Source organism: Notolepis coatsorum, assembly GCF_963971535.1.
Source record: "Notolepis coatsorum genome assembly, chromosome: 16".
Taxonomy (NCBI): domain Eukaryota; kingdom Metazoa; phylum Chordata; class Actinopteri; order Aulopiformes; family Paralepididae; genus Notolepis; species Notolepis coatsorum.
In genome coordinates, this window is record NC_140180.1 from 65,609,492 (window position 1) to 65,630,079 (window position 20,588).

At 47.5% G+C, this 20,588-nt stretch overlaps 1 protein-coding gene across 1 annotated transcript in view; it reads left to right on the top strand.

Annotated features, from left to right (window-relative positions):
• The window catches only part of psd2 (pleckstrin and Sec7 domain containing 2), a 73,503-nt gene that overhangs the window by 18,434 nt on the left and 34,481 nt on the right, over positions 1-20,588 (top strand). The window contains exons 2-5 of the mRNA XM_084332342.1: positions 10,802-10,996; positions 13,355-13,435; positions 15,420-15,586; positions 16,827-16,885. Coding sequence (XP_084188468.1) covers positions 10,802-10,996; positions 13,355-13,435; positions 15,420-15,586; positions 16,827-16,885 — 502 coding nt within the window. The remainder of the gene's footprint in view (positions 1-10,801; positions 10,997-13,354; positions 13,436-15,419; positions 15,587-16,826; positions 16,886-20,588) is intronic.

Below are 20,588 nucleotides of genomic sequence, written 5' to 3' on the forward strand. Positions count from 1 at the left end.
TGTCATGTCCGTTGAACCGTGTGTTACCAGGAGTGTGAACGGTTTGTACAGCTCCGGTAGTCCTCTCATCATCATCACCATCATTAGCCCATCGCTTGGTGCTTCTCTGGCACTCCTCAATGGCGTCGTGATCTGCTCCACTCTGTTGACGTATTCGGTCACAGTCTCGGTGGGCCCCTTCCTCAGGGCCGTTAGTGCTATGTAGAGGGCCACGACTCGGGGTCTTCCTCGCCCGATGTAATGCTCTCTCAACACCTCCAGGCTTTCTTGGCCTCGGTCTTTAGTGTCGCGGAATATCAGCCCCAGGCTGGTGTCGTCGAGCAGCGGCGCTAACTCACAGTACGCGTCTGCGTTACGCTGGCCGTCCAGGGCTTGCTCTTCCGCCGTCAGTTCTCGCGTGGGGGCTGCCAGGATCGTCTCCTTCAGTCCCGCACTGTGCATGCAGCATAGCATGCGCTCTTCCCAGAGCTCGTAGTCCTCTGCTTTTCCATTGAATGAGGGCCATTTGCCCCTTCCCTTGTTTTCCATCCTCTTCGTTGGTGGTTGGCGTAGCTTTAGCTCTTGTTGGCCTAGCGTCTAGCCACGCGGTGCTCCCGGCGCTAACCTAGCCTATACTTTAGCCAAGCTTGCTACCCTTATTATTTCGCCCCGGCGTTATCTGGGCCCATAACCTGTTAACAGAATTCGGCTATAGGGCGACAATAATGTGGTCAAGAGGCATGGTTTCTATCTTGAGCCTTAACTGGCGTGGTTTATTATTCACATTGCAGAGCAGTAACACTACAGGTATCCTCTCACTGAGAGGATGGGGGAAAGAGAGAGAATGGGAGGAGACATCTCTATTTATACTCGCCACCTGGTGGTGTTCCTGAGTGTCTCCGCCTAGAGCGCCCTCTAGTGGAAACAGTTATATATGCAGTTAGACAGTTACTAGTGGAAACAGTTATATATGCAGTTAGACAGTTACTAACAATCCTACACAGAACCTCTGCCTTCAACAGGAACCTTCATCAGGACATTGTAAACATGGTGATGTGGGTTGATTTTGAACACCACCAAACAATTGTAATTATATATTTCTTTAATTTCTTTTTACATTAATTATCAGGCTTCTAACACTAGGTTATTCTAACCATAGGCATACAAAGTAACACAGAATTGTGACACGGTCAAGTCCACTGAAAGGAACAACAAATCACCAAGCCATTAGCAATTTAGTAGGACTACTAAATGTATTTCATAAACACACACTTAGATCCAATTCATCATTCAGCCCAAAGCGAGTCTCATATCCACCGTGATGTTGCAGAGAAACACATCTATAGAGCAGACAGGAGAGAGTGGCAGCCACCCCCCTCCCCTCCCTCCACCTTGCTGTCTAGGACATCAGCTTCCACTGTAGCCATGGTAACCAGCACATTACGGCGGCGGCGCAGTGTTGCGTATTGAATTTTAGGGGGACTAATGTAATTGATCTAATCAGATTATGCAAAGAAACATCTGAATCATCTACAGAGAGAAAGCTGACAGTGGTGCACAGACAGACGAGACGAGATGAAACTGGGACTGGGAGGGGGGAGGGTTGAATATGCATTTATTTTTAGGTCTGCAGTTTGGTTTATGTGCTGTTTTTCCTTCTGTTTGTTAGACAAACACCATACACAGATGTGTATGTTGTTTCAGTGGGGTATCTGTTGTATTAGACCTACATTATTGCGTTTCCTTTTTTATTATATAGGCCTTTTAAAGCTTGACACAAATAAACATTCAAAATGGGCCCAAGTGTATTTCCTGTTGCAGTGTTTGTTAATATCAATAGCTGACAGGAAATACACTGTACCAAACTGTTCCCCTGGCAGTGGGATCCCACTGAAAAGGTATATATTCATAGGGGTAATCATAGTATTCCATGGCAGACATCTTGGTCACACACAACAATGTGACCAAGATAATAGCAGGTGATTATCATTATGACAATGGCGGCCGGCCAGTGAGCTGTGGCTCTGTGCCATATTGTTACGGCAAAACATGTCATGACAACAGTATGAATGAAATGTGGTAAGTAGTGATGTGCCTTGCATGCAGAAACACCTTGTGGTGTTTAGGTTTGTGCACAACCAAGGTGAATAACATACATATAACCAAGAGAATGAATGCAACAACTAGGGATGCCCCGATCACGTTTTTTGCCACCGATCACCGATCGTCGTGAGCCATATCGGCCGATACCGATCCGATACAGATCGTTTTTGATTAAATTATTTTTTTAATTATTTTATATAATTATTTTTTTATAAAATATATATATTATATAATTAGACTTGTACTTGTATTATCTGCGAGACATCGCCACCACGCAACAAGCTCCACTGTCTGTGTGTACTCTAGTAGCCTCCAGCTACGGCCAGGATTCTCCGGAGCTGCAGCTGGACCTATGACTCGAGTAGCCTCGAGCTACGGCCAGGATTCTCCTGCGCTGCAGCTGGACCCTATTGGTATAACGTTAATGTGCTCAGCAAGCCCTCAGCTCGAATACGCGTCGAATCAGTGTTATAAGACATTGATATCAGGAGCTATCTGTAGCTAGCCGGATATATAACGTTGATACAGCGCCTCAGTGAATTATTTAGTTCAATGGGACATTTCGTTTTGAACAGTGAAGTAACTTGCGCTAACGTGAGCTAACAGAGTATCATACACGTCTCTACTAGACTATTGCTGGAGCATTTGTTGATATCAGGAGCTATCGGTAGCTGGCCGGCTAGATACCGTTCGGTTAGACAATGCCTCATCATGTATTAAACTAAAAGTGAATAGTTGACTGGGTCATTTTGTAATGGTAGCAGCTAACGTTAGCTCAGGGAGACGCCGTCCTCCCATCCCACTAGACTAGACCCGTGTTTACATGCGTGCGGGAGGGGCTGGAGGGAGAAGCAGACGCTGCAGCGAGTGAGATCGGTTTTGACGATCTGCAAAAATAAAGCATTATCACCGATCACCGATCGCATATTTATACTGATTATCGGCCGATAACGATCGGTGGCCGATCGATCGGGGCATCCCTAGCAACAACCATGATATACTGAATCTCACTCAAATGAACTTGTGAGGATGGGGGGTTCTTGCGGAGCCCAATAGCAAAACACAGGAGGAGAGAATGGAGCGGTTTAGGGTTCTTTAATTATTCTTCCCAACCAAGCAGAGTATAACAGGAATGTGAAACAGGAATGTGAATAACACAGAGGTTATAATGTTCTTGGGGGGGAGAAGAATGAGAGCAGGTGCACTCCAGTGCAGCTGTCGGCAGCGAGAGAGAGAAGACACAGGTCTTGCGCTTGAGAGCGAGCAGGAGTCCTCTTTGCGGGGCTCGAGACGTCAGGGTGGAAGGACGCTGGGGCTCGAGACGTCAGGGTGGAAGGACGCTGGAGCTCGAGACGTCAGAGTGGAAGGACGCTGGAGCTCGAGACGTCAGGGTGGAAGGACACTGGAGCGAAGTCCTGGGGCACAAGAAACAGAAGGTTAGGGCAAGCATAAACAGGGGTAGTTACAGCTGGTCTTCAGGTAGCGTCGTCGTTCCTCGGTAGGCAGTTTAACACTGCGACGTTGGATGACGGGTTCTGCCAGTTGAAGTAGGGAACGCTTGATGAGGTGATCTCTTGCAGCCGCGCTGATTGCTCCTCATCTGGAAGACACAAGCTCTGATCGTGACAGGACCCCCCCCCTCGACGGGCGCCTCCTGGCGGTCTCCCAGGCTTGTCCGGGTGACGGTGATGGAAATCCCAAACGACCTCAGGGTCCAGGATCATCCCTCGGGAGACCCTGCTGCGCTCCCCTGGGCCGTAGCCCTCCCAGTCCACGAGGTATTGGTACCCACGACCACGGGGACGCACGTCCAGCAGCTGGTGGACGATGTAGGCCGGGTGGTCATCGATGATCAGCGGAGGAGGAGGCTCTGGAGCAGGAGGAGACAGGGGACTGGAGAGAACCGGCTTCAGCTGCGACACATGGAAGGAGGGGTGAATGCGCATGATGGCGGGGAGCTGAAGCTTAACGACCGAGGGGTTGATAACGGACAGGATTTTATACGGACCAACAAAACGGGGGGTGAGTTTGTGGGACAAGGACTTGAGTGGAAGGTCTCGGGACGAGAGCCAAACCATCTGACCTGGTTGGTAGTCGGGAGCCGGAGTCCGGTGGCGGTCGGCGAAGCGACGGTTCTGCTCAGCGGTGCGGAGCAGCGCAGCCCTCGTGTCCTCCCATATCCTCCTGCAGCGGCGAAGGTGGTCCTGCACCGAAGGCACAGCGATCTCCTCTTCCTGTGCAGGGAACAGTGGGGGTTGGTAGCCCAGGAAGGACTCAAAGGGAGACTGACCTGTGGCCGCGGAGGACAGCGAGTTGTGGGCGTACTCGATCCACGGCAGGAACGTACTCCAGCCGGAGGGGTCCCGGGTGGTCACGCAGCGGAGGGCGGATCCCAGGTCCTGGTTGGCCCGCTCCGATTGACCGTTGGTCTGCGGGTGGAACACGGAGGAGTGGCTGACCGTGGCCCCCAGGGACCGGCAGAAAGCCTTCCATCAGGTCCGCGGTTTCTGTAGCAGAGGGGAGTTTGGGGAGAGCGACAAAATGCACGGCCTTTGAGAACCGGTCCACGATGGTGAGAATGACAGTGTTACCGTGTGAAGGAGGCAATCTGGTGACGAAGTCCAGGGGGCGACGTGCGACCAAGGCCGACCGGGAACAGGGAGCGGCCTGAGGAGCCCGGCTGGTGGTTGGTGGGAAGCCTTTCCACGGGCACAGACGGTGCACGCAAGGACGAAGTCGCGGGTGTCCTCCCTCATGGTGACCCACCAGAAGTGTCGCTTCAGCAGGGACAAGGTACGGTTGATCCCAGGATGACAGGCGAACCGGGAGGCATGGACCCACTCGAGCACCTGGGAGCGGACAAGGTCGGGGACAAAAAGCCGGTTAGGTGGGCCGTTACCTGGATCAGGCTGGACGCGCTGGGCCTCCCGGACGACAGACTGGATCTCCCAGGTGGTGGCGGCCACCAGGCAGGAGGAAGGAAGGATGGTGTCCGGGTGTGCGGAACCCTCCTCGGGGACGAACTGCCTGGAGAGGGCGTTTGGCTTAGTGTTCTTGGAGCCAGGCCTGTAGGTCAGGGTGAAATTGAACCTGGTGAAGAACAGTGCCCAGCGTGCCTGGCGGGAGTTCAGGCGCTTGGCCGTCTGGATGTAGGCGAGGTTCTTGTGGTCGGTCCAGACCAGGAAGGGGGTCTCCGATCCCTCCAGCCAGTGCCTCCACTCCTCCAGTGCCAGTTTGACTGCCAGGAGCTCCAGGTTCCCGATATCGTAATTGACCTCTGCCGGGGTCAGACGGCGAGAGAAGAAGGCACAGGGGTGTAGTCTCTGGTCGAGGGCGGAGCGTTGGGAAAGGACCGCCCCCACTCCGGTACTTGAGGCGTCTACCTCCACCACGAACTGGCGGGACGTATCCGGCTGAACGAGGATGGGCGCGGAGGTGAAGCGCTGGCGTAGCTCGGCGAAGGCGGAGTCCACTCTGTCCGACCAGACGAAGGGCACGGAAGGCGAGGTGAGTTGAGTAAGGGGACGGGGCCAGTCGGTCACCGCCTTGATCTTCTCGGGGTCCGCCCGGATCTTGCCACCCTCGATGATGTAGCTGAGGAACCCGATGGAGGAGACGTGGAACTCACATTTCTCCGCCTTGACGAACAGCTTGTTCTCTAGTAGGCGCTGGAGGACCCGGCGGACATGCTGGATGTGCTCCTCCATGGAGCGGGAGAAAATCAGAATGTCGTCCAGGTAGACAAAGACAGAGCGGTTCAGGACATCACGGAGAACGTCATTGACAAGGGCCTGGAAGACAGCAGGGCCGTTGGTCAACCCAAAAGGCATCACCTTGTACTCAAAGTGGTCGAGCGGGGTCTTGAAGGCCGTCTTCCATTCGTCTCCCTCCCGGATGCGGACCAGATGATAGGCATTTCTGAGGTCCAACTTTGAGAAAATGGTAGCGCCTTGCAGGGGTTCGAAAGCAGAGTTAATCAAAGGCAGGGGGTACTTGTTCTTAACCGTGATGTTATTGAGACCCCGGTAGTCAATACAGGGGCGAAGGGAGTGGTCCTTCTTGGACACAAAAAAGAAGCCCGCGCCGACAGGAGAGGAGGAGGGGGTAATAATGCCAGAGGCCAGGGACTCGTGGACGTACTTCTCCATAGATTCTCTCTCTGGGCGTGAGAGGTTAAACAGGCGGCTAGCGGGGAGCGGGGCTCCCGGGAGCAGGTCTATAGCACAGTCGTACTGGCGATGAGGAGGTAGGGAGAGAGCTTGTTGTTTGCTAAACACAGCCTCTAGGTCGTGGTAAATTGGAGGAACAGTCGAAAGGTCAACAGGTTCGTTGGGAACGGGAGAACCAGTGGCCCCCAGTGGTGACCGCGCCGACCGGAGACAAGAGGCGTGACAGTGAGCACTCCAGCTCGTGACTGAGCCCATTGGCCAATTTATTACAGGGTTGTGTAGCTTTAGCCAAGGCATGCCGAGAATGATTGGGTTATGGGGGGAATCAGTGACGTGAAAACGGATCTCCTCGCTATGATTCCCGGAGAGTTGAAGGCGGAGAGGCGTGGTGTGGCGTGTTATTTGCGAGAGCAACTTCCCGTTTAGGCCTTGGGCATCTCTGGGAATGGGTAAGGCGTCGGTGGCAATGTGGTAGTGGGACACTACCCCAGCGTCGATGATGTTTTCGTCTGCGCCCGAGTCGACTAGCACGGACAGAGGGAGGGATTGACCGTTGTGGTAAAGCGTGGCACTGAATTGCATATTAGGACTTGAACTGGGAACCAATTTAAGGCTCGTGCATTTGCCCAGCGTCACAGCCGAGCCCCGTCGTTTGGGCGAACCGAACATGGGGCGATGGAGTGGCCTAGTTGCCCGCAGTACAGACATGCCCCTGACCTGAGTCTGTGACGGCGTTCGCGGAGAGGAAGGCGAGAGCGGTCGAGGTCCATGGGCTCCGAATCGTCAGTTCTGCGGTGCTGCAGCGGGACACCATTAACGGGACGCTCCTGCTCAGCGGCCCTGCGGCTCTGCAGCGGGACGCTGTTGACGGTGCTGGCCTTTTCACGGCGGCGTTCCCGGAGACGCGTGTCCAGCTCTCTGGCTAAGTTAATCAAGTTGTCAAGGGAAGTAGGCCTCTCTTTCGACGCCAATTAGTCCTTTAGAACTTTAGAATTGGAAGAGGAAGGCACGACATTTGGCAACGTTTCCGTCGTAACGCTCTGGCGAGGGGTTCCCGGGACTGGGATACTGCAGGTGGGGATACCACGAGTGGAGAGACAGTAGGCGGAATTGGCTGGGCCGTTAAATATGCTTCGAAACGCTCTAATCGTTTGTCTCGCTCCAGGGCGCTGAGAGTGAGAGCGCTGAGTTGGGCAATAGTCTCATCCAGTATCTGTGAGTGTTGATTTACCAGACTGGCGTGTCCGTTGACGGCGGCCTGGATGCTGGTGCTCCATTCACCGGCCTCCTGTGCTGCTGAGTCCGACATCATGGTCGCAGTGTTCTGTGAGGATGGGGGGTTCTTGCGGAGCCCAATAGCAAAACACAGGAGGAGAGAATGGAGCGGTTTAGGGTTCTTTAATTATTCTTCCCAACCAAGCAGAGTATAACAGGAATGTGAAACAGGAATGTGAATAACACGGAGGTTATAATGTTCTTGGGGGGGAGAAGAATGAGAGCAGGTGCACTCCAGTGCAGCTGTCGGCAGCGAGAGAGAGAGGACACAGGTCTTGCGCTTGAGAGCGAGCAGGAGTCCTCTTTGCGGGGCTCGAGACGTCAGGGTGGAAGGACGCTGGGGCTCGAGACGTCAGGGTGGAAGGACGCTGGAGCTTGAGACGTCAGAGTGGAAGGACGCTGGAGCGAAGTCCTGGGGCACAAGAAACAGAAGGTTAGGGCAAGCATAAACGGGTAGTTACAGCTGGTCTTCAGATAGCGTCGTCGTACCTCGGTAGGCAGTTTAACACTGCGACGTTGGATGATGGGTTCTGCCAGTTGAAGTAGGGAACGCTTGATGAGGTGATCTCTTGCAGCCGCGCTGATTGCTCCTCATCTGGCAGACACAAGCTCTGATCGTGACAGAACTAGACATTTAGCAGATTTCTAACCTTAACGGTGATATAAATAATCTTTTTATGTAGAGTAATAATAATCATTTAAAAAAGACACCCACAGAGCTTTTAGAAAGGTGCAGAATCAAAATATTGCTTTTCCCGCCAAAACATTTTTGATTAATGAATTTATCATTTAAGAAATGTTTGCAGATCCAAAATGAATGTTGTTGTTTAGATGTTGTGTGCACGTGGGTGGCCGGGTAGCACAGCAGACTAAGCGTCTGTCTACCACCGCAGAGACACTGGTATTGAATCCGGCTGTCAGCGTTGCCTCCGGCTTGGCCGGTCGTCATACTGGCACAATTGGCAGCGTCAGTGGGAGGGAAGCTGGTGGGTGGTAATCTGGTCGTTGTAAACAGCTACTCCTACAGGTCGGTCAGGGCGCCTGCACAGCGAGGGAGGGAAATGGTGAAGGTAGTGTGACCTCCCACGCGTTACACTTCACCAATGAGAGTCCTCGCTGCCAGGTGAAAAGAGGCTGCTGGCTGTCTCGTATGTATCGGAGGAAGCATGTGATAGACTTCAGGGCTCCCTAGACCGACCAGTGGGGGGCACATGCGCGCAACGACCAGGAAGGGGAGGGGGGAATTGGCATAACGACTAAATTGGGATGGGAGGAAAAATACAGAAAAATAGGAGGAGAAAAAGTGGATCCAAAAAAAGATGTTGTGTGCACGTATCCCTTCCCTACTTTCCATTTCCCAACGTGGAATACACCTGAATTACAGGTTGTAGGTTGAAAATCAGTGAAGTGACCCTTTAATGAATCAATTAAATAACTAAGTAACCACTAATTATTTAATTAATTGAATTAATTATTACTGAAGTTCTTCTCTTACTTCAACACTAATTTATATTATTGATTCTACTCTATCAATAATAATAACACACTGACAGGTGAGCCATGTTACTCTATCAATAATAATAACACAATGACAGGTGAGATATCTTACTCTATCAATAATAGAGTAATAAAACAGCGACCTCTACGCAATAGATTTGTTGAAGTTGAAGTTGAGTGGGGACAGGGGAGGGGTTGCTATTGCTAGTCACACTTCTCTGGAGAAATTCACAGTATAATAAATTGCTGAACTCCAACCCACACATCAGACCAAAACAAAATGATTTAAACAAAGTGCAATACCAAGAGGGCTCTCTTGCCTGGAGGTCGTTGGTGGACAACATTACAGATTAGACCTTTAATGTCTGTATTTCATGCAATATATTCTTGACAATTGAAGCCTGTGGTTTCCTCATAGTGTTTGTAAGTGTTTTGCTACAAACTTCAGGGTTCAGTTTAGGAAAACAAAAAATCCGTTTATCATCCTAAAAAATACGTTTAATTTTTTTTTGTATCATCCTTTTTCCGTTTTTCTCCCATCCCAATGTTAGTCATTATGCCAATTCCCAATCCCCTTCCTGGTCATTGCGCACTCTACCCCCTACCGTCGGTCCGGGAGGGCGGAGACTATCACATGCTTCCTCCGACACATGTGTAGCCAGCCCACCGCTTCTTTTCACCTGGCAGCGCGGACTCTCACTGGGAGAGTGTAACGTGTGGAAGGATCACACTACCTCTCCCAGATCCTTCCCTTGCTGTGCAGGCGCCCCGACCGAACTGTAGGAGTCGCTGTTTACAACGACCAGGACCCATCCGCTGACACTGCCAATTGTGTCAGTATGGACGGTCGACCAAGCCGGAGGTACCGCAGCTGGATTCGATCCCACTGTCTCTGCGGTGGTAGACAGACGCTTAGTCCGCTGCGCTACCCGGCTGCACCTAAAAAAGACTTTGCCTATAATAATAATAATAGCTTGGATTTATATAGCACCTGTCATGAAACCCAAGGACACTTCACAAAACAAATAAAACATAAGCAGAAGAAATAATAATAACAATGATGGACAGGGAGACGACTAGAGGCCACAGGCCTTTGTGAACAGGTGGGTTTTCAGGGCTGTCTTGAAGGAGTCCAATGATGTGGCAGAGCGGATCTCAGCCGGGAGAGAGTTCCAGAGGGTGGGGGCCGCCACGCTGAAGGCTCTGTCACCAAAAGTTTGTAGGCAGGTGTGGGGGATGGAGAGCAGCCTCCAGGAGCGGGTGGAGGAGAATCAGATGTACTGGGGGGCAAGTTCATGGAGGGATTTGTAGGTAAGGATGAGGATCCTATATGATATACGGGACTTGACCGGGAGCCAGTGGAGGTGGATGAGGGTGGGGGTGATGTGCTGCCAGGGCTTAGTGCGGGGTGAGAACCCTGGCCGCTGAGTTCTGCACATACTGGAGCCTGTCCAGGGTGTTGCTGCCCAGACAGGACTCCATTACAGTAGTCAAGGCGGGAGGTGATGAAGGCTCTGCCACGGAGTCAGTGAGTGAAGGAAGTCTGGAGATGATTTTGTTAAGCTAATGAGGCTAAGAGCTAAAATAATATAAACTGTTCCACGTCTGTTACAGTAGGCATAGGAAGGTTATTAAGCTGCTGTGAGATCTATCTCAACCCCCAACTTAATTCTCAGATGGACACTTGTGCATTTTTAGAAGAACAATCTAATTCACAGATGATTAACATGCACGTACGTACCTGCCTCTGTTTGCTTGTGTGTGTTTGTGTGTCCCAGCAATGCCAACCTCACTGACGTGTCGGACTCGGAGGAGAGTGAGCTGGGCAGTCTGGAGCGGCTGGAGCGCGGCAGCACCGACACCCTCGCCAACGGCTGCCGTCCGGACTGCGAGGCGGCCAAGCGGCTGGCCAAACGCCTCTACCACCTGGAGGGCTTCAAGCGCTGTGACGTGGCCAGACACCTGGGCAAGAAGTGAGCCTGACACACCCACATGCCCTGGCGCCGCAAACACACGCACACACACACACACACACACACACACACACACACACACACACACACACACACACACACACACACACACACACACACACACACACACACACACACACACACACACACACACACACACACACACACACACACACACACACACACACACACACACACACACACACACTGGCGCTGCAAACACATGCACACACACCCACACGCACTGGCGCCGCAAACGCACACACACACACACACACACTGGCACCATAAACCCATGCACACACACACACCCACACACTGGCGCCGCAAACGCATGCACACACACACACACACAAGCACTGGCACCACAAACGCATGAACACACATTAGGGCTGCTCGATTATCATAATCACGGTTATTTTGAATGATATTGAAATCACGATTATTAAACACTCCACAGTTTGAATCCACAGTTTAAGTCACGCAGACATTCAAATATTTTAGAGGTTCAACATTTCAAGGACATACAGGATATGAACACAGCAGTGGTGGCCTAACGGTTAGAGGAGGGAGGGCTTGTGACTTAACCCCTTAAGCCCGAGCGGTCCGGTACGAGATTGATATCACACCATAAATAGATGAATACAGAACATATTCATTAATGTTGCGTTTCTTTTTCAAATGTAGCCAAGAGTAAAGACCCTAACCCTGTATCCCTGTCGAAATCCAGATTTAACTCTGCCATTGGAAAGAGGAGATTTGGTCCGATCCATAGATGTGTGACTTGGCCATAATAAAGTCATTTATAGCCTTCTATATAGGGCGGTGTAGTGGTTACGTCATTGCAGTTTTTCCTGTTCCACCCTCTGTCCAATGCAATTTCCCCATTGCCCATTTCTAAATTGTCTCGTTTAAAACAAACAACATTTGCATGGTGTACCTTTCTGTGCGTATTCATTCACAATCTATAGGTCAACATGAAAATATTCGCAATTAATCATAAAAAAAATCGCCGAATTTTATTTCAACCCAAAATGCTTAAACAATAATGTTAGTGATAGAAGGGAACTAATTTTGTGCAAAAATGGAAAGCTTTTCAATTTCCATGCGGCAGAATTGTTACAATAGCCGATAATCCATTTTCCCAATGATAAATCCTTATACAGGTGGACCTCGCGGGAGGTCCAAAGCGACGTCAGACTACACCTCCCTATTCTATATTCATATTTCAATGTGTCCGCATGGCAAAATTCAGTACTATATCTACAAAAAAACCTGTAAATTTGCTTAGATTCTTTTTACTCAAGAAGGTGCTGAATGAGCTCAGTGGCAATTTTTCACATCTGGTCAATGTTGGCATGGTGTTATTCACCATCAAAGATGAAAAAAATAAGAAAATGTATATTCTCCTTTGGTTCATTATAATTTACTCAAGCCTAGTAACAGACACAATATTTCTGACACTGGGAATACATTCCCTGAGATCCATAGATGTCCCATGTAGATACCAAGAACATGCAAATGGACCTTGTAGAAGTGGAGAAATCTTCCATTTACTTAGGTATGTATTTTTAGGTGAATTTTCTGAAAATATGTCTAGGGCTTAAGAGGTTAAAGGTCTGCGGTTCTATCCCAGACTGGCAGGAAAAAGTCCCTCAATACCCACTGTCGAAGTGTCCTTGAGAAACTGCTTGGGGGGCAACAGCCTCAGACAATGTTTGCACACGGCAGCTTCCTGGCGGGAATGTGTGTCATTGTATGAGTGTGAAGCAGGGCATCGCTGGGCGGTTGAATGAGCAGCCTATCTTCAAGGATAAGCTCTTCTATCTGATCTTCATAGACAAAAAGCGAATATCAGGAGTATTTGGAACATTGAAAAATACTTCATACAACACAATGCAGGCATGATTTATACCAACATATGTGACTCTGTAACACTGCTCTGACAGCTGTAGCAATCACATCAACACACACACACACACACACACACACACACACACACACACACACACACACACACACACACACACACACACACACACACACACACACACACACACACACACACACACACACACACACACACACACACACACACACACACACACACACACACACACACACACACACACACACACACACACACACACACACACACACACACACACACACACACACACACACACACACACACACACACACACACACACACACACACACACACACACACACACACACACACACACACACACACACACACACACACACACACACACACACACACACACACACACACACACACACACACCATTATGATGCATCTATCTCTCTCTCTCTCTCTCCATCTCCACCCTGCAGTAATGAGTTCAGCCAGTTGGTGGCGTCAGAGTACCTAAGCTTCTTCGACCTCTCTGGCCTGTCGCTGGATCGAGCCCTGAGGTACAGCACTGTCAGCAGTCTGTTTCTGTGTGCGTGTGTGTGTGTGTATCTACGTCCACACATTTTCCTTACTTTCTTTTCACAATGCATTAGTCTTGTTCTAATCAAAGCCTTGTGTTCCACACAGAGACAGGATATTGTAGGACGGCATGGCAGCGTTGGTCCCTAAACACACTGTGCCTCTGTGTGAATCCAACACTCATCAGCCAAGTATGACCAGATATGTCAGACTCAGGTTTAATACATAAGCCTTACTAAAGGGGGAATGACGCACAATAAGGGGTTAGAAGCTAATGCAATGCCAGAGGCAAAGAACCCCTCGCCGAATGCATTACGTGATAATGGTGTACCTGGAACTACAGGGCCAAAAGTCCCCATTAATGTCCTCTCAGAGACACATGTGTTTTGTAACTTAACCTTTTTGGCAAACACATCGTTGGCTTTGCTCTCGCAGCTTCCTTGAACGTCCTCACAGCTGTGTGTTTATGGAAAAGTAACCTTCCTCCCAGCCAATAAGAATAGAGTATTCCAAGACATGGGACAAATTTCAAATATATTAAAAAAAAAAGATAGGGGGTACTTATTTTGTGTTGCAAATGACTGTTAAAGCCCTTTTTAGACTTTCCATGTAGGTTCTTTGCTGGTTGTGGGGGTTATGAGCATTTATAGTTCCACGTAACCTTTTCATTAATCTCTCCTCCACACAAGATCCATTGAGCATGAAGCTCAATGGGTTTACAGTACTTGCTTTTAAATAAGAGTGTGCGTGTACAAGAGGGCGGAGCCGCGTATCCTGTGTTCCTTTGGAGCACGTCCTCAGAAATGAACACTACACGTCCAAAAGATGAAATCAAGCGCCTCAACAGTGTGTACAGTATGTGGCTAAACACTCAAACTCAACAGTGGGGATGTGGCTAAATGTTAGCGTTTGGAAGGTGTGTTGGACCCAGGTGCAGTGCAGAACGGATAGACGAGAGGCAGGTGTTGATTCTCAAACAAAAGGCTACTTATTTATTGTTTGAACATGTAAGGCGTACACGCCGACAACGGCGCACAAACAAAATGGGAGAATCCTTTGTCTCCAAAAGAGGGAAAGTAAAGGGGAGAAATCAAGTCTCCAAACCACGTTATAGCACAAACACATAAACTGAACTATATAGCAAATGGGGAAAGCAAAGGGCAGAAAACACATGACAAAAAGAAACACGTGCAACGGTGCTACATAAGCACACAATAAGGTTATACAATCGATAATGCAAAGGCACGGCAAATACTATAAATGGCAAACTAACTTATTCTCCATGGCAGGAGCGATAAGTGCTACTCACATTGATGTACTCACGGAAAGTCTGGCGATCGACTCACAGTGTCAGTAGTGACACGGAAGAGCATATAAAGCCACCCTAACTAGACACCAGGTGCCAATGAATGCAATCAGGGCAGATAGACAGGTCAATTACCACCAGGTAACGCTAGGGCTTTGCTCCCTGAGGAGAGCAAAACCCCAAACGTTACAGCTAAACACTAAAACTCAACATGGAAAGCTGCAAAGAAAAATGATCAGAAACCTTTTATGCCGTGATTTCAACATAACAAGTGTCGCCATGTTTTATGTTTACATTGCAAATCTGGATAGTTGATAGTTCACAAGGAAGATATTCTCCTTCTATGTATATAATTCTTTGTCTCAATGAGGGAGGATTTGGCCCTGATCTGCCTCCTAGTGGACAGACTTTTCAAACCATCAGGTACACGCAGAATATGCAGGCAAGTATGTGAATTGTGAACAATGGCGTTCACAACACAGCTGCTTGTCTACTGGTACACATGGTTAAAAGCAAGTATACCCAGACCCTTAGGCCTATTGAAAACAGAATTAGTCCTATTAAGCTATTCCTTCTTCTCTCCCTCTTCCTAGGTTGTTTGACCTGCACATTGACCTTGTGATGTCATAATTTGTGTGTGTGTGTGTGTGTGTGTACAGGAACTTCTTGAAAGCCTTCCCTCTTATGGGAGAGACGCAGGAGAGAGAGAGAGTCCTGGTCCACTTCTCCAAACGCTTCTGCCACTGCAACCCACACACACACACCTTTGAAGGTCCGCTCCATGATGGTGATGGTGATCACGATGATGGTGATGGTGAGCATGAAGGTGATGATGATGATGATGGTGATAATGATGATGGTGAATGATGATGATGATGATGATGATGATGATGTAGATGAAGCGTCCATGTATATAAATGATAAGAAAGTGATCATGTAATGACCATAGTTGTCATGGATGCTCCACTTGATGGACTGTAATCATTATCAGCAGATCTGGACTCTACTACATTCCTCAAACTATAGTCTTCCCATATAACTCTGTGTGATGTACAATAATAATGCTGTATACACCATATTTATATTTACCATATATATATGTATTCACAGCTGTCTGAATTTACCTGCATATAATAATTTCTATATACCCATTTATACACCTGCATATAACTCATATACAGTAACTCTGTATATGCAAAAAGCAATCAAACAACTGCAGCTCATTCAGAAAGCTGCTGCTAGAGGTTTAACAAGAACTAGGAAAGCTGAACACATCACACCAGTCCTCAGGTCTCTGCATTGGCTACCAGTGTGTCATAGAATACACTTTAAAATACTGTTACTAGTCTATAAATCACTTAACAGGTCAGGTCCTAAATACATCTCTGAGTTGCTTCTACACTATGAAGTTTCTAGACCTCTTAGTTAATCAGGGACTGGTCTGCTAACTGTTCCTAGGACCAAAACAAAACGTTGTGTGGCCGCATTCTGCTACTATGACACACATAGCTGGAATAAACTGCCAGAAGATCTTAGATCTGCCACAACTCTATCCATTCAAATAGGCTAAAAACCCTTATGTTTGTTTCTGCCTTTAACTGCTACTAAACCACTGCACTATTGTTTTCACTTTACTGCCCTTTTTTCTGTTTGTTTTAATGCACTGGAAATCTATCCGTGAGAATGTACCGCTTTTATACTATACCTTTCTGTGTTCCTTTTATATATTTTTTAATTCCAGAGAATTTTATGCTGTGCCTTCTCTTTATAGTTTTTTTGTGCACTTTGGATTGCCTCCATGTATAAAATGTGCTTTATAAATACATTTTACTTGACTTGACTTGTATGATAGCATGTACAATAATGCTGTATATACTTGTTATACTGTATATTATTGTTATTTCTACAGTCGATTATTAATTTGAATATAGAATATTCATTAACAGTAACTGCACACTACATCACCCCTGAGTGGAACATGGAAAGCCACGTGTGTGTGTGATGTTGTGTAACAGTGTTCCATGACATTTAGATGACCTTAACCTTATCTGTTGTTCTCTCCACAGACGGATCCCACACGCTAACCTGCGCCCTGATGCTGCTCAACACAGATCTACATGGACACGTATGTAGAGCTTTTACTAACTTCTTCTACTGTACGTTACCATTCTGAATCAAAATACAAACATTAACACTTTGACGACCGTTCGGCGCCGTCTAATATGGTGCTAGAGGACCAAGGTTTGTTGACAAACCGATGTGTCTTTGTATAGCTATATCTATACTTTATAGTATTGCTATCTGTCCATTTTCATTGTCACTTGAGTTCATAAAGAGTCCCTTCAAAATGGCTTAAAGAAAAAAAAATCCATCAATAGGTTGTCATTTTATAGTGCCGTGAATATAAGCTTTCGTCTCATATATTTTCTGGAAAGCTACTTATAGAGCTAAAGGCTACTAACGTTATATTCAACAGCATTTCTGTTGTATATATTCTAATGAAATAACACAAACTGCTTATGAACTGGACTATCCCATAGCATCTATGGATGAAAGGGGGGCGGCGGGGAACGTCCATTAGTATTATTGATTACCGATAGAGTGTCAGTGGAAGTAGCCACATTCACTGATCGAATGCTTGCGTCTCACAACAATGTCTAATCCGGCTGTAATTTAGGTGAATAAAGTCTTACCGTCAGCCCGTGGGATACCCTACAGCATTTCCCCGTTATCGACCAGCATCTGTTAGATCGATAAGTCCATTGGTTGATGATAAATCCCCTTATTCCATGGTGAGATCTGCGATTCGAAACGTGATACACGGTTCATGATGTTTGCTTGGGATTAGAGTAATATGATACTCTGTTGGAGGGTAAAAAAAAATAAAAATCCATTCGCCCACAATGATACTGCAGTGGAGCGATGGCGCCCCTAAGAGGATCTGGCCGGTATTGCATGTTGCCGATTCCACAGAGTCGGGTAGATCTGCAGAGTCGATCGGCGATCTTGATCCGGTTATTAACACTTTGAGTGCCGGGACACGTCTTTTCACGTCTTTGCTGGCCATGCTAAAGTTGCCGGGGGACGCTGTACAGCGTCCTTATATCAATATTTCAAAAATCTGCGATCGGATTCATAATGTCCCTCCGCTGGCCTGAGATCCACCAGCAGGACCCACTGAGCTCTCTGGCGGTTCAGGAGTGCCATCTGGTGGCCGATCGGCGCAATCGCCAAAACAGGATGTTGAATAGAGGTTGTCATGACGACCGTAGTACTTCCGGGCGCTCGCTATGGTTCATGTGACTCTGGCTCGTCACGCTACACGGTGATCGATTGCCAATAACTCGATAAACAACATGATTTGGACGTATATACCATTATACAAGCTGGAGATGGACCGGGTAAAAATATATCCCATAATGATAAAATTTCTACTCGACGATGATCGCCCAACGGCGCGCGGAGACTGGGGTGAGTTTCAGCGTGTAACGTTACCTTCTTCGATAATAACTGATATTATCAACATTTGACCCACATTAGATGATTGGTATAACGCTGCCCACGGAATTATAAACGCCCCCTCGCCCATCCGGTCAACATCAGATGACGTGTAGTAACTTCTAGAAGTACGTCTAGTTGGAATTTTTTATATCGCGCTGATTGCCATCAAACTGTATTTCATCATCAATATAATGCATTTGGGGCTATATATCACGTTCTGGAGAAAGCTGCAGAAAGAGATGAAAACATACTTATACATTAGACCATACTTTACTATGAATATGTGAATGAAAAAGTTTAACGTTGCTACACAATGAACAATACATATAGGACTTTGAATGGGCCCTAATAATGGCAATGTAGCAATAGAATTTAAAAAGTTATAGCCCTGCAAAGAAGGGGACTTTCTCCATAGACAAATAGCGCTGGCAATCTATGGTATATCATTAATTTAACCTTAGGCAACCAAAGTGTTAATATGGAATAAAACAATAACAACTTGCCACGGCTATATACATGGCTCTGGTCCACAACGCATGGATTCGAAACACGTATTAACTCGTGGCTGGTCCCCATTGTGTTTTAATGTAATCTACGTTGAACCCTTGTGATGAACCTTATGACTTAGTGTTTTAATATCCTTGACACAGTCCATGAATTGTCCCAAGTCAATCCAAATCATTTGGGAGTGTGAATGTGATACGTCACAAGAAAATACTCAACCTCAGGTGCGTCTTGGTAGTGTAGGTCTAAGCACTTGCCTAAAACCGCAGAGGCCCAGAGGGTTCAATTCCCTGTTCAGCAGGTAGGGGATCTGGGGGAGATAGCGTGAACCTCCGTGAAAGAAGTGGCTGATGACTCCACCTGTATCGGAGGAGGCATGTGGTAGTCTACTGTAGACTGTCTACACCCTCCCCAGACCGACAGTAGGGCAGTGCAATGACCAGGAAGGGAATTAGCATACTGACTAAACAAGGCATATATACGCATTATGCTTCTGCCTGTACCTTTTCAGTCACTGCCGAAACAAAGACCGTTTCTACAGTCTGGAATGATTGTGCATATTGTATTGTGTGTGATGACTGAATACAATTACTAGTACTAAACTGGGGTATGGGGAGCAAATGTAAAAGGCTAAATAAATAAATGAAGTACTCAACCTCTATGTCTTTAACTATGAATGAACATGACACTCGAAATAAAGTTTGAAAATATTGTTCCTCTGAAAATGACATGGTGCTACAAATGATCTCAAAAGGTGGATTGTTGGCTAATAGTTTTAATTAGAGGTTGTTGAAGGTGAGAGGAATAGGTTATTATTGAGAGGGGGACCAGGTGGGGTGTTGGATAATAATAGTTTTTATTAGATTTTGGTGATGGTTAGAGGGATTTTGTTGCTTGTTGGTAATATGGTTTAAAGAGGAATAGGTTAGTTAGTGTTGCTTGTTGGTAATATGGTTTAAAGAGGAATATGTTATTGTTCCTTGTTGGTAATATGGTTTAAAAAAGTATAGGTTTATCTGTCTTTCCTCACTCAACCATCTTTGTTTCCTCTGCTCTTCTAAATGTGGTGAATGGTTGTTTGAGTTGCACGTGTTTGATGATTGACAACCTTCCCCGTGTCCATTTTGTGGTTCCCAGTAGCATATCTCATGGTGCGTCCTGCCGCTATATGAATGCAGACCATTTACCATTCCATTTACCATAATACAGTAATATCATATACATACAACACACAGTAGAATCAAAGTGTGAAAACTCTTTGAATGTCCTATAGGAGAAACTTCAAAATAATCTTGAACCTCGGTCAGGTGATTTTAATCTGTTTGCCTCCCCAACCCTTGCATACAGTTCTTCTCAGACAAGATGAGGTCTGAGCTGCTCTGACCACCTGGTTCGGCTCAGTCTGACTAGATGTCACACAGGAGAGAGTTATGGTTTTTCAAGAGAAGAGTAGAAGGATAGATGATAAGAGTTCATCTTCATGACGTTTCAGAAAACTGCGATAGTTGCCAGTATCAACTTTTCTTCCATGTTCCTGCTCTGCCTGGCTGGCTGCCTCTCCTCTCTATTGGAGTTGTGGGGAGCGGAAAAAGCTGTTGTTGTTGTGCGGCACAGGCCATTGTAAATCATGAGTGTCAGAGTGCAGTGGTGCCATCATGGCACATCAGTGCTGTCAAAAGCGCAGCGGTGCCATTAAATCACAGTGGTGCCATCAGGGTGCAGCGGTGCTATCAGGGTGCAGAGGTGCTATCAGGGTGCAGAGGTGCGATCAGGGTGCAGAGGTGCGATCAGGGTGCAGCTGTGTCGTCACCGCGTCCCATCTG